We start from the raw sequence: 23,927 nt of genomic DNA, 5'->3' as shown, positions 1-23,927 counted from the left end.
TCACTTTTACCTCTTAGCATTGGTGATCCCGGGTCCAGAAAATCCTTATCCTGAAATGGGGAACTGGAGGGTTCTTGGAAAGACAGCAAGAGAGCCCATGGAAGGCACTGGAATGTTTATTTCATAGTGCCAGGGACTTCTTAGTTTGTGAACTTTTCAGATTGTTGGACTGGACAACATGGCTGCAGGTTTGAATCCATACATCTTCATGTATTAGTATCTGGTTAGGCATTTTTCCCTCATTATGGGAAATAAGTATTACAACACAATGGGCTATAAATTTTGGGGTAATTACTTTTTGAATAGGCTCCAAATGAGATCAGAGCCCCATTATGCTATAGGGGCTTACTATTAAAAGAGACAAGACAGGCAAAGGGTGGGAGAGGAAACCTCCACAGACAGGAAGTGAATTACCCACTGTTGCACAGCAGGTCAGTGGTAGAGCCAGGAACAGAACCTACACTTTCCACTAGATCATACTGTCCTAAAGGTCCTCTCCTGTGGGCCTCCATCTTGTCCCTCCTCTTGTCTAATATGTATATGGGACCATTAGTAAGGACAGTAAAGAGACAGACTTCTGTGTTGTCAGTATACCAGGGACACCTGGTCTTATCTAATCCCACTAGAGCCATTGAATGCTTTACCCCATGATTGGTAGAGGCTAGCGTAGGAATGCTAGATGGCTAAAGCTAGATAATCAAAAGTGATGCCCCCAGGATGGGGGAAGACTGGAAGACCTGCTGAGGTTTATATATGCTCCTTTAACTGAGTTAATGTATCCACCAGCTTAAGAACATAAGAACAACCATACTAGGTTAGACCAATGGTGCATCTAGTCCAGTATACTGTCTTCTGGCAGCGACCAGTGCCAGATGCTTCAGAGGAAATGATCAAAGCAGGATAATTTCAAGTGATCCATCCTCTGGCGTCCAGTCCAAGCTGCATCCCTGACCATCTTGGCTAATAGCCATTGATGCACCTATCCTCCATGAACTTCTCTAATTCTTTTTGAATCCAGTTATGCTTTTGGCCTTCATGACATCCCCTGGCAATGAGTTCCACAGGTTGACTTGCTTTTGTGCTTTTCGTTGTGTAAAGAAGTACTTCCTTATGTTTGTTTTAAACCTGCTGCCTATTAATTTCATCGGGTGACCCATGGTTCATGTGATACGTGAAGGGGTAAATAACACTTCCCTATTCCCTTTCTCCACACCATTCATGATTTTATAGACCTTTATCATCTCCCCCCTTAGTCGTCTCTTTTCCAAGCTGTATGTATTAGCTAATCATAAAACCATGTTGACCAGGTCAGTTTTTTGTCTCTGCTTATCTCTGGGCAAGAGATTATGACCATTTCATTCAGATGCAGGTCTTGCTACTGTGAACTGATCCATTGTCACCTCACAATTAGACTGCTGCTGTGTGTTCCCCAAGGGTCAGGTACTCCATGTTCTTGCATTGGCTGGCGGTCAGTTTCTGAGCAGAGTTAAGGTGTTGTTCAAATGACCTGAGGCCTCCCTGTATGAGAGATGCATCTCTCCTCGTACCACCTTGCTGAAGCTGAGATCAACAGAAGCACCACAGCCCCTTATTTTAAAAGAGATGGAGCTCCCTGCAGTGTGTTCTCTCGGAGCGGCCCTGAATTAATTCCACTCCTCCAGGTGTATGTGTGCTCAGACACACAATACAAAATCGTCCAAATCTACTGGCCTTTAGGGCACACTGCAATTCCTACCTCGTTCCTCAGGCTTTGGAGAAGGCGGTGCTGAGAGTTGGGCTTGTGCACTAAGGTTTGGGATCTGTGGCTGAGGTGTGGTTTGTGGAGAGACTGCTCTGTGCCATTTTGTGCATTACTTGCCTTGCTCATTTTACTATGACAGGTTTCAGAGGAACAGCCGTGTTAGTCTGTATTCGCAAAAAGAAAAGGAGTACTTGTGGCACCTTAGAGACTAACCAATTTATTTGAGCATGAGCTTTCGTGAGCTACAGCTGATGAAGTGAGCTGTAGCTCACGAAAGCTCATGCTCAAATAAATTGGTTAGTCTCTAAGGTGCCACAAGTACTCCTTTTCATTTTACTATGTGGCAACAGCACCCAGGGTTCTGAAAAGGTACAATTTACTGTTTTATATAAATTAAGACATTTGGACCGTCACTTAAGCTGAAGAAGCTACTGGCCTTGCAGGTCTTCTGTGGCAGCTGTGAAGCATTTAATGTTTTCTCCTCTGTCCCAAAGGGATCACTAAACTAATTTAAAAATAAAACACACACATTTGTACCTCTCTATACTGTTCAGCAACCAGCACTGTAATTATAGCAGTGCTTCTCCTTATCTACATGGTAATTTTATTGAAACAAGACTCTTCTCTGCAAGGGGTGTCAATTATTGTGTTCCATTAAAAAAAGTAAAAAATCAGCACCAGCCTCCATACGAAGCTGTTTGGATCGTGCTGTCACAAACAAGTTACATGGAAACGTGGAAAGAATTCTGACGTGCATAAATCTGGTTAATAAATAATTTCCATTAAATACTTAGAAATAAAATTTGTCATTTTTGTTCAAGAATTTCAGTTTTTTAAATTTTGTGATTGAAAACCCTCAAACAAGAGGGGTTTTTAAAAAAGTCTTCTGAAAACTTACGATTTTTTTTTTTCATTTTAGCGGGCACCCACTTCTTTAAACTTCGCTACCTTTTCCCTGTGAAAGGAAGTAAGAGAGTGGCTTTTCCTGCCAAAATGAATTTTTGTAAAACTTCTAAACTTTCCATTTTGAATTTTTTCATTGAAAAATGAAAAATTCCAATCACAATGAAGCTTTTTACACACACACACTCTCACTCTCTCTCTCTCTCTCTCTCTCTCTCTCTCTCTCAATTTGGTTGAAAAGGCATGTTCCATCTAGAAAGGTTACTGGAAAATTTTCCAAGTAGCTTTTTAAAAAGGCTTATGATGTCACAGGAATTATTCACACAAGCCTCAAAAATGGACCAGTACCTTTTTCAGATTTTATAATAGAAAGAAAAAAATACCTAGATGGTTTATTGATCCCAAGCCTAATTTGCAGTCCAGTAGGAATAGCCTGCTGGTAGGCTCCATTGCTCAGAAATCCCAACTCCATTGGTGTTGGCCATCTAAGGAATAAAAAGTGTCTTCAATCATCCTAAATGTTTTTTTGGTTTCATGTTCAGTGTCATCCTCTCCTTGAAAGAGGAGTGCCTTTAGCACCCTCTGTAGCAAAATGGGTGTTTGATCCTCCACCTGCTGATATTTGTCCCACAGTGTTATACTACAGTATTTCCCCTCTAGATCACTGGTTCAAATCCAACCCTACTCAGAAATTATTCTCCAGTGACTCATTAGTGGAGTGTTTGACATGAGTTTGTCTTAGCCCAGTTTGCAGCAGATGGTTTTCCTTATTGCAGATGCCTCCCTATAACTGGCACCCCCATTAACTTTTCAGCAATAAGACCAAGTATTACATGGCTACAGAGAATCCACTCCTCTCATTCCCCTAAAGTAGTTCCCTTGAATCTATGAAGGCAAGATGCATTGGGAAGGGTGATAGGGTAAGGGCCTGTATAAGTGTGGTTACAGCTTGATTTAATAACAAACCGCAGCTCACATCTCCTCAGAGAGGAAAACTCCTCCTGCTCTAATAATGCTAGTGGGGAAAAAGGGCCTGTGTTTGGAACACCGCATACCTAGAAATTTTCCCTAAAAGCTAGTGCTTGTGGTCTTCCTACTTATATAAGTGTCTGAGAAAGAGCTAGAGCTATTGCTCCTCCCAGAACACACCTGCTTCTGGAGTGAAGTTATAAAAGGCCAGCTGCTCCCATTTTAGAGTGGGTACCTCAGTAGAGCAGAGGTAAGGCAGGTTCAGTAGAAGAGATTGATAGAACTGTGTCCCACTTCCCACCACCTACAGGGGAAGAAGGGAAAAGGAAGGTTGAGTTTGGTTTAGCTTCAGTGAGACTCTTTAAAATAGACACGTTGTTTTACAAACCTCAGCTTAAATGAGCCAGAATGAGGACATTGTTCCTTATGCTGCTCACGTTCAGTAGATAACGAAAATTTCAGTCTCCAGGGTCCTCAGCCAGCCGGCACCTTCTACCAGTGTCTTAAAAAAAATTATCTACACAGTTTTTTGTTTCGTTTTATTTTTTTTTAAAGGGGCGGGGGGAGACTGTTCTGAGCTCTGTGAAATGAGAGAGTTAGAGTCTCTTCCTGAGCTGCATCTCTAGGAGTGGGGCAGAGATGACTTAAGCCCTCCCTGTTTCAGGCTGTTGGGGGAGCCAAGACAGCCCTGCAGGAGGACTACTCTAAGTTAGGGTAGGTAACCTCTCTAGCGCTGCCTATGGCTTGAATGGCTGTAGCCCTTTGTACTCCAACCCTGCTTCAGCCTGTCTTCTGCAGGGGGCCAATGTAGAGACTGTGCTGGGGAATTTCCCCACAGGCTGTTTACAGTCCCTATAGCGCAGTGTGTGGTAGGGTGACCAGATGTCCCGATTTTATAGGGACAGTCCCAATATTTGGGGCTTTGTCTTATATAGGCGCCTATTACCCCCCATCCCCGTCCCGATTTTTCACAGTGCTGTCTGGTCACCCTAGTGTGTAGTGAGTAGAACATGGGGTGGAATCCCTCCTTCAACACTTACTGATAACTGCAAACATAGCTAGGGTCTAACAGAGTGATTTATGGCCAATTTAAGGTTTGCAGTTTGAAAATTGCTTCTTTAATTAGTTTTAGCCCCCACAAGAAATATTATATAGACTGTTCTCTACAGTGTCGATACATTTAATTTAAGGAGATTTAAAGAATAATGACTCAAAATATTTCTTCTGTCCTATGCCAAGATGTCATTTAAAGTTTAAAAGAAAGTGTGCCCTTAGATGGGGGTTTGTGGCTGAAACCAGGACTCTGAAGTGAACTAGCTGATGAGTAGTGCTCCTATATATCCCCTGCCATTTTCTGTTGCTTCTAGGGGATTATGTAGGCAGAGATGATAATCAATCTTAGTCCCACTTGCTTCTGGGCACAGTGCAAAATGCCCCCTCTCTTCAGGTGCTGTAATTCACAGCCCACTAGGATGTAGACATGTGAAATGCTTCTCAATAGTGTCAGCTCTCCCGAGTGTGGGGAGATGGGGGGGTCAGCTAGTTAAACTGCAATCAGAAACGACAATATTTTTGCTAAGAAGCAGCATTCACTTCTGAACAGAACATTACTTGCTGCAAACACAAATAAATACTCCAAATTCTCTAAAAAGGCCTGCTTGGTATGCTTCGTACAGGCAAATTGACTTGTGCATTCCATGTGGATGGCAGGCTGTCACAAGTGTTGGCTATTCATGCCACTCTGTAGAGATTTTTTTTTTTCCCTCGCTTTTGGATTTGAACAAAGGGATTGTTTTGTTAATCTCAGAATGGATTCATAATGAAATGCCTCCTGGCAAATGGTCTGCTGGGGATTCAGCTCAGCATCTGAATAAGCAGAAAAGAAAACCATTTAAACAACAGCGTTCATAAATGGAGAAGCTGGCGTTCAAGTTTTCTTCTCAGAGAAGCCTTTGAAAATAAGACTTTTATTTGGCAGAGTAGCGAGAGGTAGTCGGCAATTCAGCTTAATCACTCGTTAGCTTCTGAGCGGAGATTTGCAATACCTGCTTCATTGTGCTCTTGTCAGTCTAGTCACTAAAGGCAAACGAGGAGCCTTCACTCCCACCCGAGGAGCCTTCACTCCCACCCACTGTCTGCCCCAGGATTTGATTCCTTTCTGAGATATTCACTGGCTGCACAATGCTCCCCCTTGCCTATTTTCACCCACAGGGCTACCCCAAATCCCCAGCCCTCTTACCAACTCAAGGCAAACCTGCTAAATGTGGAAGTGAGCAAAAATGCATCCATATTTTTCTGTTTATTAAAAAAAAATTGAATTAATTTAGTGCCTATGGAAGTAAAGGGGGATTTACTGCACCTTGTTTGAGTTAAGAGTGCAGGCAGGTTCTGAACAAACTCCTTCCTGCAGTTCTGCCAGTGCACCTCAGTCATGACCTTCCAGCCCAGTCTTGCTCTATTGACATCCCTGAGTGCTGACCTGTAACGCCCTCTGCTATCACAGGGCAGGTCTACGCTACGGGGCTAAGTCGATCTAAGTTAAGCAACTCCAGCTACGTGAATAAGGTAGCTGGAATCGATGTACCTTAGGTCGACTTATTGCGGTGTCTGCACCACGCTGGGTCGACAGGAGAAACTCTCCTGTCGACTTACCTTATGCTTCTCGTTCTGGTGGAGTATCGGAGTCAACAGGAGAGCGATGGGCAGTCGATTTAGCGGGTGAAGACCCGCTAAATCGACCCCCGGTGGATTGATCGCCACGCATCAATCCCTCAGTAAATGGAGACAAATGGTCTTGCTGCTCTGATTCAGCTGTGCTGGTGCACCTCAGTCTTGACCTGGAGCACCCTCTCCAAGCCTCAGACCTCTCTTAGAGTATGTAAAATGTTTGTCAAGTAGTTTTGCAGTGGGAAGAAATGGGACTTAGGAGCAAGGCCAAAGCTGATTTTCACTTGCAACCAAAGCCAAAACGTGAACACTGAGAGATAAAAGGCTAATTAATGTGTTCCACAGGGGGCTTGATTGTGCAGTGGGATAGTGTTTTAGTTCTGTCTGTATGTAAACTGTGCATATTAACAGGCTCTGTGCTTTGAAGCAATAGATTAACTTAAAAGCAAAGCTAATCAGTTTTAAATTCAGTCGATTTCTACTCCCAACCTTGAATTGATGCCAGTTAATTTAAAAGGCATGGAAGGCACCACTCAGACACTTCTACCCACATTGCGTTAGTTTCCTCCTGTGCCAGGAGAGTTCAAGCCAAATGGACCAAGCGTGAGAAAAATTGAGTGATGAATATAGGGGATAATTTTTAAAGTGAGAAACTGGAAGAGAGAAAGATGGTAACAAAGCAACTGTGGGAGGGGAGAAGAAGTGAGAAGAGAAGAGAAGAGGTGACGGGAATAAAAGGGAAACAGGAGGACTGAAAGTGTCAGGAAGATCTGCTGAATAAATAGAGAAGCCATCATCTCTTGGAGTGTAATTGTGCCCAATAGCAATAATAGCATAATCCTGTCCTTACATGAATTGCTGTACAATTCTCAGTGGATTTTTAGGATTTTGTGTCCTCTGCACATGGAGAAACCTGTCAGTAGCACCGAGACAAGAGCTTTGCAGACCTGTGCTTTGCATTGACACACAAGATAATGTGAGCCATGCAAGACTGGGCCTGCTTGCGGGGCCAGTGCGGGGTGGAAGAAGGTGGAGGAGAAAGTGAGAGAAGCACCACCATTTTTCTTACCAATATTGAGACAAAAGCAATTCCAAAAGGCAATCAGCATTGCCAATCTTGTTGCACCATTCTTGAGAAGAGCTGGTTTTTATTGGAGTTGACAGCTGCAAATACATTGAAGAGAGAGAATGCTCAGAAGTGTCCGATCATCTGTGCGCTGCTTTATCCAGGCAGCCACTTTCACTCCCTCTAGTCCACTGCTGGACTGTTTGGCATGTACAGTGCTCTGTGCACAAGATATTTACCAGCTGATGAGGAAGAATGTCTTGCCCAGGCAAAGCAGTTCATCTTTCCAAACCAGAATCTGTTTTTTAGCAACATGTGGCACTGGCAACTTTATTGCTTCATTGGAAAAGGTGCAGAGAGTAAATCTTCCACAGACGTGGCAGGAAAGATCAAAGCTCACTGTACTCATTCCAGAGAGCACTAACAAATAAATGAAGACAAATTATTTTGCCAGGCAACATCCCCATCCAAATGGTACCATTACACTCCTCATTTTACAGGTCTTTCAAAGGAGCTTTTAGCACTCCTACCTTTCGGATACAATACATGGGCTCAGGGAGTACTGGTTGAGAGCCCTTTCAGATCCCATCCATGCTGCTCCTTTATTGGTCAGTGGGAGTCGCTGCTGGGTGACTGTTTGTGAAGAGCTTTGCACATGTAAAGATGAAACATAACAATAATAAATGTTTAGCACTTGTTATTTCTCTTCCACCTTCTCACGCAGAATGTGCTGTTTCTCCATGATGCGTCTGTGGCATTTCTTATAAAGAGGACTGTGGTCAATTGTTCTCCCTGTACAGCAAGGGTAGGACAAGAAGTAATTGGCTTAGTTTGTAGCAAGGGAGATTTTGGTTGGATATTAGGAGAAATTTTCTAACTTATATGGTTAGTTAAGCATTAGAACAATTTACCTGAGGAGGTTGTAGAAGCCCCAGCCTTGGTGATTTTTCAAAACGGGTTAGACAAACACTGATCAGGGTTGGTCAAGGAATGTGTGGTTAATCCTGCCTCGGCACAGAGGGCTGCACTAGATGACCTCTTGAGGTCCCTTCCAGCCCTACATTTCTATTGTTTTTTCCACAGGGCAAGTTCTCTTGAGCAGGTATCAAATATCATGGAGAACACCTGTAGGAAGGCACCCTGGTCAGTTAGTATTGGGCTGTTGCACTCCGTTGCACGCCCTGTCCAATGATTCCCACGACAAGAGACTGATGATGCGGCCCCTGGAGAAGTACGCTCCGAAGCAAAGCAGGAGCAGCAGGGAGCACAGTTCAGGGTGCGATGCTGAAAGCCGCCCCTGAAGCACAGCGTTCTTAGAAAGGAGCTGGTCCGCTCATGTCTGTTGTGACAGGTTCTCGGCTGCCAGCTGTGTCACTTGGGCCCACAGCTCCTGGTGATCTGCCTGGAGGTGGATAACCCACTCTTGAGATCCCAGCGCCCCATGGGACAGAGAGAGGTCCCAACTGATCCATTCCTACTCCTGCTGGGATCCGGGGCTGGTGGGAGGGGTTGTGCAAATTGTCTGGGTCTGTGGAAGAGGGTACCAGTGACCAGGACGTGGGTGGTCCGGCTGGGTGGTCAGCATTATATTTAGGAGCCAGAGGCAATGGGCATGTCTGAAGTCAAGAGCCAGGTGTCAGAGCTGAAGCCAAGGGTCAGTGCGGAGTCAGAAGCCAAAGAGCTATAGCCTTGGGTCAGAGCCGGAGCAGTTGGAAGCCAAGAGAACAGGGCTCAGGGACTGGAACAAGGCTAAGGGCAGGAATTGGAAGCAGGGGCAGGGTCGAAATCAGGGACCAGGGACGCAGTAGGAAGTCAGGTAGCGGATGGCAGGGTCTGTAGCAGTAGCAGCAAGCCAGCATCCACTTTGCTGCACAGAAAACTTCCCGTGTCTTTCTGGTTTAAATAATGTACCCGGCCCAATCAGGGACTCTGAGGCTCCTCTAATCAAGTCCCTGTGGGTGGTACCTTTAGCGGAGTCTAAGGCCTCAGGGCTCCTAGGTGGTGGTGTGGATGCAGCAATGGCCCGGAGGCCTGGGTTCAGGACCTGCAGACTCTCACAGTCCTTTGCAAACTGCCTTTGTTCTCCTCCCCATCCCTTCCCCTGCTCTTGAGTCACACATTTAACTGGACAGCCAAGGAGATGCGGCAGGCACCTCAGGACGCCAGCAGATGCGTGGCTGTGTGTTTTCTGCTGCAGCAGAATGTATCCAGTGCCAGCTGGAAGTGAGAGACAATCTCCAACACGGTGCTGGAGTGTGTCCTGCATTCCCTGTTTATTGCTCTCTTTTGCTGTATGGCAAACCTTCGCACTGGACCAGAAAAATCTGTGAGACAAGGCACTGCACTGTGCCAGGCAGGTGCCTTGGGATGCCAAATGCTTGCCCACACCACAAGCCTCTATTAGTGTGTTGTTAACCGCAGGTATATGGTAATTTGAGTATTTCATTCCCTGGCCATCTCCAGTTACAGTGGGAAAATCAAATGATCTTGAGACCAGATATTTCATGGTTAGGCACTTGAACATTTTTCAGTGCTGGTTTATGATTATTGACTCAGGTTGATTTTATGAGAAAAGAACTGAATATGCGACTAAGCAATGGAGGAAGGATCTGAGTATTTTGAGAGTGTCTGCATAGCAAGGAGGGAGGGGCATTGTTGAGGATGGTAGAAAGGGTATAACGAGGGGAAACAAAATGAAATTAAGGGGGAAATTAGGCTATCAGGACGGATAACATTACAGTGAAGGAGGGGTGTTCTAGGCTGTGGACATTTCGAACAAGGCTGGAGAAAACACTAAAAAATACACCATTGGGAATAATCCTGCAGTAGCTGGGACTAGATTAGGCCATCTCATTGGGCTTTTCCTTCACTGAAGTCGATGATTAATATTGGTTTTGGCTGAAGCTTTTTGACTTGGATAGCAGTTGTTTTAAATTGTTTGTTTGACTTTCTGATTCATATGATGGGCCTCTCACATTGCTCTGGGCACACAAACAATACGAACTGTATTTAATGTTAACCAAAACATACAAATGCTGTCTGATGCTTGCATACAGTACTGTACTTGTGGGCAGCAGCTGGTACCGAATGCTTTTGGGCCTAAATATTTACTCAGTTGGAAACCTCAGGGTATTGCAGAGAAAGGGGGCTTTTTAGCTAAGTTAATGGCAGATGCTCTGCGCTAGTGTTAACCTACCAGAGTTAATTTCAAATGGAGCATAGGGCAGGGACCCTGCTAATAGGCCAGCAATTTCTGGGAAATGTCCATTCACATAGAGAACCGGAGAAAACCATTCCCAGGCTAAGCAGCTTGCTATACACATAGGAAAGAATAGCACAATACTTTCCATGTGTACAGACTGAGCTCCCAGAGCTGCTGAAGTGGCTGTGAGGGCCCCATCCTCTTCCATGTTTTGAGAACTCTCTGACGTTGTGTTGAACCGGTTCATTTTGCATACAGAAGCACTCTTCATAAAGTTGTGGTGCTTCTGGAAGTGATGCCACTTAGCAATGTTCAGCTCTCTCAGGGTATTTTGAATACTTGCAAGCATTTTGGTCACACCTAGCAAAATGAGGCCCAGAGCTGGTAGAGGACATTGGACTCTGCCATCGTTCAGTGTTCAATAAGAATACCAAAGCAGTCTGGTGGGTCACATGTCTGCCACGTGAGTGTTAACACCAGCTCATTCTTATACAGGTTTATGGGTGGGCACCTTTAAAAAGATTCCCACATCCCAACTCATTCAGAGAACTTGCAGCCGACATCGATATTTCAGGATAAGCATTGTGTGTAGGCTGAAACTTGTCAGCTACCTAACAGCAGCGAAAGCAATTAATGTTAATGGTGTTCATTATATATTCATTAGATAACATAATTCATTCTGAGAAACGCAGACTGCTAAAGAGAAGGATGCAAATAGCAGCTGTTAATTTCAAAGTCTTTGAAGATTAACCCCCCCCCAAGGGAAAAATAATCTGTGACACCAAATTCTGATTCCCACCCGACTCGAGCTGAGGGCGTGTGTGAATGTAGTAGCCCTTACTGTGGGCTTTTCTGCTGTTTAAAGCCCCTCTGAGTGGCCTGCATTGGGAAACCATTTTGGAGATGCCTTTATAGTCCCTTATTGTTCTCTCATTCAGAGTGTTCCTAGTACTGTCCAGCCCCTTCTCTCCCCTCTGATCCTTCTGTTACTGTCCTGGCACTATGATTCCTCGGCATTCCTCACAACTTGAAACAATGGGGCAGATTTTCAAACACATTAGGTCCACAATTTAGTACCTAATCTCTGCTCATAATTGTACAGTGTGCATACTAATTGGGCAAGTCCACACACAGTTTGGCTGTGTGTGTGTATGTCTGTGTATGCGCATGCACACATTCTATTATCTGATTTGCATGCTCAAAGTAGGCTAGCAATTACATTTGCATTTTGAATGCCCAACTGGGTATCTAGCTTGTTTGAACCTCAGGCCCGTTATGAACAAAGGTGAGAGCTACAGGCTTGAGTGCGACAAAATATGAAAAGAATGAAGTGCAGGGTGATTTCTGGATTCCAAGAGTAATTCCCTGAAAGGCCTTCCCTTGGTTCTATTTGATGTCTCTCTTGTTTTTAGACGGGGATGGCCGGAGACTCAAAGGCGCTATCCAGCGGAGCACAGAAACCGGTCTGGCTGTCGAAATGCCAAGCCGGACGGTCCGTCAAGCCAGCCATGAATCCATTGAAGACAGTATGAACAGCTATGGATCTGAAGGAAAGTAAGTCTGCAGGGGCCAGCTGGATAATCACTTCTGGAATGCTCCATTCCCGCTAAACCTATTTCTTCTTACATGATAGATGATACATTTGTCTGACTTACACATGCTGTAGGTGCATTGGCAGGGAATTCAGTTACTCTAAGAGTCAGAACAGAGCAGTTCTTTCCCTGCAAGGTTTGCAAATAGTTTTACTGTTCATACACTTCTTTTAGTATGCTCATGAGTCTGACCTGAAGAGGATACCCATCACTTATTACAGACTTGCCTTTAAAAGAAAACTCTCTGGAGTGGTTATTGTAAATAAGATTACAAGTGTCGATGTTTATAATGTGTTACATTTCTGTTGTCTGTCTTCTCCCACAAACGCCTTGGACGGGAAATGATTGTGTCAAGGGATGAAGGGGATATATCTAGCAAGATAATCTCTAGTAAATAATTAAATACATGTTATACTCTTGGAAGTGTTAACCTTCTGGTGTCTGAGTTATCATTTTCGAGCGATATATTTAGAAACCTTTCTGGGCCTGCAGAACAGTGATAGCATGATACGCTGGATTTGGGCCTTGCAGTTTCATGACAGTACAAATCTTGAAGCATAGAAAATACAGACAGGCCAACATTTCGGGGATCTGAGTTGCTTGAAATTCTGATTTTGTTTTTGCATGGTTTGAGGCAATGTGTGGAGATGATCACTTTTTCTATCCAGGGGCCTTCCGAGGGACCCTTTTTGGGCAAACTCTTCTGCAGTAAGAAGGGGGCCATGTTACATCAGATTCAGTGCACGTGGATGAAAGAGCAGTAACTGACTTCACAAGTTCACAGCGTGTAACTAAACTCAGTTTTTGTTCCGTTTAGATGTGCTACTGAAGTCTGAATTGGAATCAAGTATTAACTACCAGCTGTGGCTTCTGTCTGTCCTATCTGTCCATTCATTCATGGCATTCCAAATGAACCCATCACTGAACTGTCTAGGTGCCCATGTAGACCTAAGGCTCTCTAAAATAAATAATAATTAAAACTGTATGATGAGAAAAGTAACTACTTTAAGGCAAAACCAAACTTTCCTTTGATATATGAACAAGGATAACAGTGGGAACACTACACAGATCTGCATCCAGGGCAGAAATAATAATAATTAGGAGCTGTCTCTGAGGCAGAAATCCTGTCACTCCAAAGCTGTAGTGTAGCTTATCTCCTCTGTGAGGACCTGCCTCCAGGGAAATATCCTGCCACACTCACACAGTCCTGCCACTCTGAGTTCTGCCTTCACTCCAAGACTTGGAGGATTAGAGATTAAGCCCTGTTCCTTGGCAATGCAGGCTGAGAATCTGCTTTCCCTGCAGGGCAGGATTCTTTCCTTTCCATTTATGCAGTTTGGCCTCTCTGGCAGGCTGTACAATCCTTTGGGACATCTGTGCCGTATTCCTGCATAGCCACACAGACATGGCCAGGCATTGGTAGAGAAATAGAAGCCTCTTCCAATGAAATTACTGCACCTCGGGAAATGCCGTTGTGCTGTGGTGTGCTGCACTTGCAAAGGTAAATAACACGTAACTATAAGCTTGGCATAGGAAAATAAATCCTTTCATGCAACTCCCACGTATTTGTTAAAGCTGCTATAAAATTCCTGTTGTAACCATTTTCTCTCAAATAAGAAGTCAGAATGTTCTAGAGGGCTCTGCCAGGCATGGGACAGCTCTCCCCATACTCCTCTGGAAAGGGTGATAAATGTTTTTTGTATGCTTTTTTTTTTTTTTCCTCAGCTCAGTTAATTGAACTCTTTTAGAATCCCCTCCGGTATCAGCAATTATCCATCAGAAGCATAAGTGACTAGCAAACAGGGTTGAGAGCACGAAGAGCCCATAAAGCTGTACGTGCTAGAAACATGTTGAGATATTGGATTATTTTTAGCATTCTTGTTCTTAACAAAGAAGGGAAGCATTTGGGGAGTTGTTCTGAGAACCAGAAATTTAGACTCTATGTTAAACCAAATCCATTTTTGCCTCTCTCGCAGCCCGCAGAACACAATTACAGCAGGAGAAAAGGAGATTTATGTGACCACGTTAGCTCTGGCAGGGTTTTCTTTTTAGTGCTTGGTTTCTTACTGCTACAGACATAATGAGGACAGAGACCGTCTTCGCTTAAGGCCTTTAACAAACCAATTTTTAACAAGATAAGATTGCACCAATATTTCAAGCCCTACATCAATATGCAAATTCCTTCCAGGAGGGATCACGGGTTCTAGGCCCATTCTCCAAAAGTGCTTGCTTTGGGAACTCAGAGTATATTTTCTTATAATCCTCCATGAGAGGGAGGACTACCTGGAAGATCTCTTAACGACAGCCTGTTAATCCTCAGTACCTTTCAGTCCGCAGGTGAAGCTCTGGAGCGGGGGTCGGCAACCTATGGCATGTGTGCCAAAAACGGCACGCGAGCCAATTTTTAATGGCACGCTGCTGTCTGCCGGGGACAGCAGCATGCAATTAAAAATCCGGCCCGGCCCGGCCCACTCTTCTCCGCCCACCGCTCTCTCCTCCAGGGCAGGCAAGCTTCCCCCTCGCCCCGCCTCTTCCCCCAGCATGCAGGGTTCCTATCCCTCCTTCTCTACCTCCCTGCGGCCGATCAGGTGACAGACCTTGCTACGGAGGGGGAGAGGGAAAAGCAGAGCCGCAGTGCGCTCTCTGCTCCGGGGACGTAGGGGAAGGGGGTGGAATCAGCATATCCCCTCCAGCCCCCTGCCGTGAGCCGCTCAGGGCAGGGGGCTGGGAGCACCCCCACGCCCCCCAGCCCTCTGCCCTGACCCCTGCACACTCCCAGCCCTCTGCCCTGACCCCTGCATCTCCCTCACACACCCCCAGCCCTCTGCCCTGACCCATGAACCCTCCTCACACACACCCAGACCTGTGCCCTGACCCCTGTACCCCCCCACAACCCCAGCCTTCACTCCGGCACCCCTCACACATACCCAGCCCCCTCAGCTCCCTGCCCTGACTCCTGCACCCTCCCCACACATACCCAGCCCCCCCACACCCCATGCCCTGACTCTTGCACCCCCACATCCACATCCCCACCCCCACCTTGAGCACCAAACGGGAGCTCCTGCACACACCCACATTCCCACCTGCATCCCTTGCACCAAATGGGAGCTGCCCAGGTAAGCGCTCCACACCCAAACCTCCTGGCCCCAACCCTGAGCCCCCTCCCTCATTCTAGCTCTTGGCCAGACACTGCACCCCAACCCCCAGCCTGCTCCTTCACCCCCAGCCCTGTTCTCAGTGCACTCCCACCCTCATCTCAGTGCAGACAGAGGAAGAGAATGGGCCAGAACCAGTGAGAAAGTAGGTACCTACTCTATGGCAGGGCCAGGACCCCAGACCAGCAGCCGGCTGAGCAGGGCCGGCAGCCAGGACCCTGGCTGGCAGGAGCCGGCAGATGGAACCCCAGACCGGCAGCGGGCTGAGCCGCTCAGCCCACTGCCGGTCTGGGGTCCCGGCCGCTGGCCCCGCTCAGCCCACTGCCAGTCTGGGGTTCTGGCTGCCGGCCCCTTGCCAGCCGGGATCCCGGCTGCAGGCCCCGCTCAGCCCGCTGCCAGCCTAGGTGAACAGAACCCCAGGCTGGCAGCGGGCTGAGCGGGCCGGCGGTGTAAGATCAGCATTTTAATTTAATTTTAAATGAAGTTTCTTAAACATTTTGAAAACCTTGTTTACATACAATAATAGTTTAGTTATACAATATATAGACTTAGAGAGAGAGACCTTCTAAAAAACGTTAAAATGCAGTACTGGCATGCGAAACCTTAAATTAAATTGAATAAATGAAGACTCTGCACACCACTTCTGAAATGTTGCCGACCTCTGCTCTGGAGTTCTCTTTTTCCTGAACGAGGGAACAGAATCTCTGCTCCCAGTAATTGGAGTTATACATGCTTTTAAAAAATGGAGACTCGATTGATGCGCTCATTTCACATATATTTAATTCATTGGGCGTGTGGCTAGCAAGAGTTGTACTCATCTCGTTTCAGATCCAATAGAATTACAATGGTAGAATTTTCCTTCGTGTAAAATTCTAAATGACTTAGTTTATAGTGGGGATTAAGTGTGAATATCACTGCGTGTGAAATCCAGATGATTTCATTTAAAGTTGTTATATAAGAATACAGTTATTTTAAAGTACTGTTGGGTCTAAAAAAGAGGTGCTTACCAGAGCCTTTATAATGTCAGCATGGCGCTCTTGGTTTCTTTAATCTTTCTTATACAAAAAAAACTCACTCACGTAATCTTTTTTTCAGCACGGTAGTTGTGCTATTACCAATAGGTACTTTGAAATAACTTTCTTCCTTTCAGACATTTTCAAATACCTATTTTTGAAAATTTCTCTTGAGAGTTACCTGTTTCAGTACGTTCCCAGCATACAGTGTCATGAGCAAATGGATCAGAATTTGACTTGTGTGTGGAACTTACAAATAAACATCTGATAGTTTAACAAGGAGCAAAGAAATTCAGGTTTGAGCCTGGTTCCTCCATGCCTTATCCTCTGCTCGAGCTCTGTTATGCTGGGGTTTTGCTCCCTCTGAACGAAATGATGTTACATGACATTCAGGAGGCAAACAGGGACTCATAGGTGCTGGAACTAGGGATACAGAGGGGAGATGGGGGTGCTGCATCAGTCCCTAGCTTGAAGTGGATTCTGTTATAGACAGGGTTTACAGTTTGGTTCAATGGCGATCAGCACCCCCACTATACAAATTGTTCCAGCGCCCCTGCAGGGATTGTTACATAACCCTCTGCCAGCCCTTTTTTTTTAAATGCTGTGTGAGGAGATGCAGCCCTGGAACAGAAGATTGCTGGTGGCCAGAAGCTATAATGTGTGGTGCTTGTAGGCCTTCTTGTTTTTGCTAACTACTGCTGGGATGATTAGGATGCAGGAAACAAAGGTGATTTGCTTGTCTCAGAAGAGCTCAGCAGGTGATGACTAGTGAAGGCGCAGAAGAGTGATTGTGTAATATGTGAGGAAATTAGCAAGCCTGTCCAGCAACTCTGGACAGTATGTATAATTACAGGGAAACCCATCCCAAGCAACCACTCAAGGAACTGGAAAATTTCAGTTGCTTAATAGATGTAATTTTGTAATGTAGTCCGAGTAGATTTGAATCCAGGACGTTTGAGGATACTTTGTGGTGGGATACTAGGAGCTTGCCTAATAAGGTGCGGGTGGGAGAGGTCTCTTGTGCAGGTTTCACTGAAGAACTTTTTGATAACGTTGTTAACATGGCCAAAAATCATACAATCATACAAGGAACTTGCAATACCAATGGAGAACACCATGTTACAGAAAACTAGCTGGTACGTCGTGCTGCTAGAAAGCTTTGCTGCAGAAAGTACTAGGGTAGCTGGTGGGGAGGGGGCTATTGACCAGAGCTATGACTGCATCAGCAGAGCTTGTAGAAGAGCTGGTGTAGGGCTCAAATAGCAAAGAATGTTGCGTAGCTGAATAGAGATGACTAAACAGAGCTGTGTCATTACTTCACGACACTATGGTGGTGGGTTTTATAGAGAACCTTAAGACAGATAGGTGAAGTGAAGGTTCCCAGGGAAGAAACAGGATTCATGCTGCCTAACTGGACATGTTCCAAAGTACTATTCTCTTGTAGCAATTCAGGAATGCTAATGACTAATAATGTCCACTGTGTACTGTCAACACTGAAAATGAGAGAGTTTGGGTTAAATATACTACGACCTAAACAAAGAAATTCTGCATCCTGCTGAGCTGACAGATATTCAGCTGGCCACTAAACTAGACAGATTATGAAATCTGAATGCTGGGAGGCCTTAAAAATGAGCTAGATTATTACACAGAACCATGGGCATAGTTTGGTGGGAGCAGGGGGGTGTTGCCCCCCACAAAACTGCAAGCCTTGGCCAGGCGTGGAATTTGCCTCCCCAGCGCATAGCCCCAGTGACCTGACTGGAGCTGCCCCGTCAAATATAGAAATCAAACTATGCCTGTGGACAGCTGGGATACCCAGTTATTACACAGAACATTCCTCTTTCATGGAAACTGGCTTGCTGGGTGGAACCTCTGAAATCCTCCGCACCTCCAGTGAAGTGATGAAGTAGCAGCTGATGAAGTAGAAGTTCTCAGTCTTACAGGAAACTTATCTCCTTTCCCTGAGAGAGACAGCTACACCTGCTTCTTACAGCCTGTGAAGACAGAAACAGAGGGCTGACCTGTGTTGTAAATGAAGCTATGAAAGAAAGTCTTAACTCTAAAAGGCTGTCCACTGCATTTATTCTGTAGTGTGGTCATATTCAGGCAACTCACTTATTACTGACAGTTGGGGGAGGTGATGTGTCTTTAGGAAATAATCATTTCTGATCCTTGCAGCATCCTGTCTTTGAACACATGCCATTTCAGAAGGAGTTCTCGATCTTATATTCATACTACATACAGAACAATGGAGGAGCCTTTAAAAAGATACGGTTTATGAGACATTCCCTTTTAGGCCGTGAGAAATATTGGAATCCTAACCCCCTAGTGGAAAGCACTGACTGTAGTATCTCTGAGTAACGTTTCCATGTTTAAAGTTTTGAGTTGATCGCAAGTAGCCTGTTGCTTGTAGTGTGTCAGCGAATCCATGAAAATTACAGAAGGGCGTGAAAAGAAAATAGCCTTTGTCTGAATATGCTGTGGCTGTGTAACTTCACTGAAGTTAACCCAGTTCCACCAGTGTGAACCAGGTGTAAGGTAATGGGGAGTCGGGCCCAGTGGGGAATCACTTCCCTCTGTTGGTTTTAAAGTCAGGCCGGATATTCTGATCCTGCAGAGCTCACGGAGTCGTTTGATTTACATGGTTGAAAAGCGTTGGGACAGACCTCGTGTGGTAGGGGTGGAAGTCCTGATTGCGCAGTATGATACAGCCCCTTTTTACACCATTGGGTGGAGTCTGGCATGGCCCCACTGACGTGGGGCTGCCATGCTGTTACTGAATACCCCCATCATTGGGGGGCTCTTTGGCACAAGGGCTCTACACCAAGACCCTACAGGGGGAAGGAGGAGACATGCCACAGTTCTTTTGTGCTGGCATAACTGCTGATGTAGGGCCATGTCACAGGGTAACTGGCCCACTGAAGGGGTCAGACACCCACCCTACCTGTAACAGGCTCCGCTAAGGAGAATGAGCCAGCCCAGACCCACCTGAGGATCGTTAATTGTCTGAGTGGCTGGCAGGTACTTAATTAGGTAAGGAGCAGCTGAGCCTAATAAAAGGCTTATGAGGGCTCAGTCAGGAGGCCCCAGAACGCGGAGAAAGCTCTGGAGGAGAGGGTCTTCTCAGGAGAGCTGTTTCAAGAGCTCACTAGAAAAGAGGATCTAGGAAAGGTGCTCATGGTCCCAAGAGAGCTACGAGGGGCCAAACCCTAGCAGGAGGCTCAGCCCCAGCAAAAGGACTTTACCAACAGAGGCAAGAGGGCCAGGTTGTTGGGGAACTATGCGCTGCTCCAGGGAAGAGCTGCAGAGTCCAGGGAAGGAACCGTTCCTGAGGGCAGGAGGCCTGGCTCCAGAAGAGGGTCCTTGGTTGCGAAGGTCTTACACGTGAAAACCCTGGAGGGAGTAGAAAGGAGGACTCAGTTGGGGGTTGGCTGACTAAGAATACCTGAACCTTCCAGCTAGGATGCTGGATTGAAGGCTTGTTTGCATACCATGTTTGGCTGTTGATTACATAAGCAAGACCCTGAAGGGACATTGTTCACTATCGACAAACCTCGTTGAAGTTCCTGATAGTCCATAAGAGGAAACTGAGGCAGAGACACAACTGAGGTTCCACACCAGGCTGCAATATGGTCCTCCAGCGGTGAGTGCCTGTCATTAACAGGTTATTGCAAGCTGGCACAATTTAGAGCAGTGGCTCTCAACTTTTCCAGACTACTGTACCCCTTTCAGGAGTCTGATTTGTCTTGCATACCCCAAGTTTCTCCTCAGTACTTGCCTACAAAATCAGACAAAAATACAAAAGTGTCACAGCACACTTATTGCTGAAAAATTGCTGACTTTCTCATTTTTACCATATACTTATAAAATAAATCAATCGGAATATAAATATCGTACTTACATTTCAGTGTACAGAGCAGTGTACAGAGCAGTATAAACAAGTCATTGCATGAAATTTTAGTTTGTGCTGAGTTCACTAGTGCTTTTATTTAGTTTGTTGTAAAACTAGGCAAATATCGAGATGTATCCCCTGGAAGACCTCTGCGCATCCCCAGGAGTACACGTACCCCTGGTTGAGAACCACTGATTTAGAGCACCCACCAGGTTGTTCTGAGTTGCACCAGAGGCAAAGCAAGCTTCTAAAAAGAGTTAGGGAGGCTCAAATATGAAGATTAGAGAATGGTATATTCCAATGGACACTGATACTCAGAGTCAGGACACACCAAATGGAAGCTGGAAAGAAAGAGCCCAGAATATGTGAACTGTAAGATAAAAAACCTGGCACTTGCACTAACTTAATGACAGCACCTGGTGCACAAGATCCCAGAAGTGATTTAAAAATAGATGTGAAAAGAGGTCACAAACTCCACAAGGACAAGAAAAGAAATTAATGATGCGTCTTTCTTAAGCTGGCTGTGCTGGGAGGAGCTCTGCATACTTAATGCATAACACAGCATGGGCTGGGCTGAGGAAAGGAAGAGCACAGCCGTACGCGGGACAGAGGCGATAACCTCTGGTGCTCTGGATTTTCTTCAAACCATTCATTATTGACATTGGCATTGTCCACCTAACTCTTCAAACCACAATTCAAAACCCAAACAGGCTTTGAAAAAGCAGCTTAGGAATTTGAATATTTAAAGGGAGATGGTCCAGCAAAGAAGGAATTGTCTCTTTTGGCAGTGAAGGGCATAAAACTAGCAGTGGCAATTTTTGGGCTATGCACAACATCAGGGGAACACAGGGGCAGGTGGTGGGCCACTGGTGCTGCATCAACAACTGGCCTGGGACAACTAAATAGGACAGGTTTCAGATGCGCCAATCTTCAGGATAGGCATGCAGCCTGCAGAGAGCACTGGGCAGATTTCTAAAGGCATAAGGTGTATAACTAAATATGTAAAATATGCACATACAGGCTTAATTTGCTCTCACAATTATTAGGATTGTGTGCACAAATCATGTAATTTTGCACATCTGAGTTCTTACAAATGTACCTCCCAGAAGTGCATCACTTGCACATGTCATTACTCCATTTGCAAACCCAACAAGGGTAAATACACATTTTGCCAGTACATTGCATACCTAATATCTTTGCAGATCTGTCTATCAGAGTACTAACGCTGCATGTCTGTTTGGATTAACATGGTGCATTGCATTATAAATCTAATGAACTAAGACTGTGTCTGTGATCTTGTCTCCCTCTAGTGGGTAACAGCAACAACTGTAATAGCCTGCCGTTTACAATTTAAACAATAATAAATCCTGCTTAGCTGTCTGCTCCACTGGTTTTCAACCTGTGGTCTGTGGACCCTGGGGGTCCGCAGACTGTCTAAGATTTCCAAAGGGGTCCACACTTCCATTCTAATTTTTTAGGGGTTCACAAATGAAAAAAGGTTGAAAACCACTGGTCTACTCCATTAGCCCAAGTGGTAGGGGCTTGTGCGTGTGGCATTGAATTTTCCAGGATCAGTACTCAGTAACAGCCATGGTATCTTCATACACACAGCCATGGTTTGTTCTGCTTGTCTCTGTGGTCTGCACCTCTCTATTGAAGATTATTGCAGCCATGGGTCAAACTGAGCAGGGCTGCCCTTTGATCTCCCCTGATCATACAGAACAGGTCCTCCACGTGCCCAGCAGGCACCACTGACCTTCCCAGTGCTGTACGTACCTGTAGGTCAGTGAAGGAGTCAAGTTCCACGTGAAAAATCCATCAGCCTTAATTCCATTCAAATGCCACCATGACAAAAGGGTTCTAGTCAGTGTAAATGGGAGTAGAGGAACGTGAAAGAGAAATGGATTCCCTTTTCTATTCCGCGACCTGGGGTGCAGCCCTGTTCAGGCCAGCCATAGCTTCAGCCCCTGCACTTGCCTGTCTAAAGGGTACAGAGTACAGACTCTCTGCCAATCTTGTGAAAATGCTGACAGGTGTCACCTGACAATCTTTGCGTGTGTTATTTTGCAGCAGCAGCTAGTACTGCAGCAGCAACCCTGCTCTGCCTGGCCCCAGGGGCTTCACTAGGTACAGCAGGCACTTTGCAAGTCCAATGAGAAACGCTACCTCCTTATTTCCGGCAGCTATTTTTAGTAGCTTTTTGTTGGGTTTGGAGAAGAAAAATCAGCACGTTATTTGGTCAGAGCCAATTTGTGGCCTTTTCCTCTATCTAAGGTGGAGGGTCTTTTGTCAAATAGCATCTGAATTTGAATATTGAACGGAAACAAAAGAACCCCATGAGTTCATCTTCTAAACTGTATGAAAATATGCTGAAGTTGACACGTGTCAAAAAAAAAAGTTACATGAAGTGAGCTGTGGCTCACGAAAGCTGATGCTCAAATAAATTGGTTAGTCTCTAAGGTGCCACAAGTCCTCCTTTTCATTCTGCTTATATTTCACAGACTGAGGGCAGGAGAGATTGTAACAGTAGGGTGGAGGGTTTCAGAAGGAAAGCGACTCTTCTCCATATCCGCTGTGTTTGATTTGAGAGGAAAGGAAATGAGGCCAGAGCTGAGGCATACTCAGCGATGGGATAATAAAGCCCTTTCAGATTCACTCCAGTGTGTGTGAAAACCATCTGTTGGCTGTAACCCAAGCTGGAGCTGCCTCTTTTGTGTGAGGCTGGCCGACTTGTAAATCGTGTGTCTCTGCCAATGCTCCCAACCTGAGAATTCAATTGGAAAGATTATTGCTGAATCAAAGGCAGTTGGAGAGAAACAGATGAATTTCTTCAAAGGACTGACAGGAAAGTCCGCTGCTGAGTGCCCTGTGTACTGTGAAGCCGCAAACGGCAGGGGGAAAACTCTCAGGAACAGCGAGCCTGAGTTTGAAAGAGCCGAGCAATGAGTGAATTGTCACACTTGAGCTGTTCTGCAGCTGCGCAGTTTCAGAAGGAGGAAATGAGGGAGCTTTCAGAAATCCTCTGCTTCAGTCCTGCAGGTTTGAGCCACGCTGCAAGTTCCAAAGAGAAACTTGTACTGAACCAGGAAACGGATACATCTCAAAGTCTGCCGCGGTACCTGAGTTTGGAACCCAGAATAGATCGCCCAGGCCAACCCCCTGCCGGGGCAGGTCTTCTGCTAAACTGTGTCCATGCGTACTTCACAAGCCTGAGTTTGACCGCTCCAAGTGATGATTCTCCCCTGAGAGCAGCGGGACAGTGCATCCCTTGCTAAGTTTGGTATCTGTTGCACGTCTTCCCAAGAGCTGTCATTTGATCTGAACTATGGCAAAGGAAAGAATTTGTTCTCACTTGATCCACTTAACTTTCTGCCAGAAGAGCCCAGTGGTTTCCTTGCAGATGCCAGTGCAGCTTCCCAAGCTGCTATATAAGCACTAGAGCACATACAATACATCAAACTGACTTTGAAGGTCCTTATTTTAGCTGATCTAGCTCAATCCTTTCTGCAGATGTTTCTTCTCAGGCTTGCTAACTTTCTAGACAGCTTTATTGTCCTCTCCTCTCCCCAGGCAGAAGCTGTGGCTTTGCTTGAGGGTGCATAGTACTTTTCTAGGCAGGAACTATTGTTTTGGCCCAGGATTATTATGGGGACAGGATTATGGGGACAGAAGGGCTCTTGTGAATTTCCCACCAACTAGCCTGACTCTGCGAACACCAAGCATGGTG

The 23,927-nt window shown here is 45.6% G+C and overlaps 1 protein-coding gene and 1 long non-coding RNA gene across 2 annotated transcripts in view; one reads left to right on the top strand and one right to left on the bottom strand.

The window, feature by feature from the left end:
* The window catches only part of RIMS4 (regulating synaptic membrane exocytosis 4), a 90,145-nt gene that overhangs the window by 47,027 nt on the left and 19,191 nt on the right, over window positions 1-23,927 (top strand). Inside the window, exon 2 of the mRNA XM_048819639.2 lies at window positions 11,961-12,102. Within this exon, the coding sequence (XP_048675596.1) occupies window positions 11,961-12,102 (142 nt within the window). The remainder of the gene's footprint in view (window positions 1-11,960; window positions 12,103-23,927) is intronic.
* LOC125622073 (uncharacterized) lies at window positions 16,054-22,173 on the bottom strand. The gene is made up of 2 exons (XR_007352641.2): window positions 21,977-22,173; window positions 16,054-18,302 (listed from the first exon to the last, which is right to left on the bottom strand). It is a non-coding gene; the product is annotated as an uncharacterized LOC125622073 (long non-coding RNA).

The sequence above is a fragment of the Caretta caretta genome, chromosome 13 (assembly GCF_965140235.1).
Source record: "Caretta caretta isolate rCarCar2 chromosome 13, rCarCar1.hap1, whole genome shotgun sequence".
Classification (NCBI taxonomy): Eukaryota; Metazoa; Chordata; order Testudines; family Cheloniidae; genus Caretta; species Caretta caretta.
This window is presented reverse-complemented; position numbering and strand designations above follow the sequence as displayed.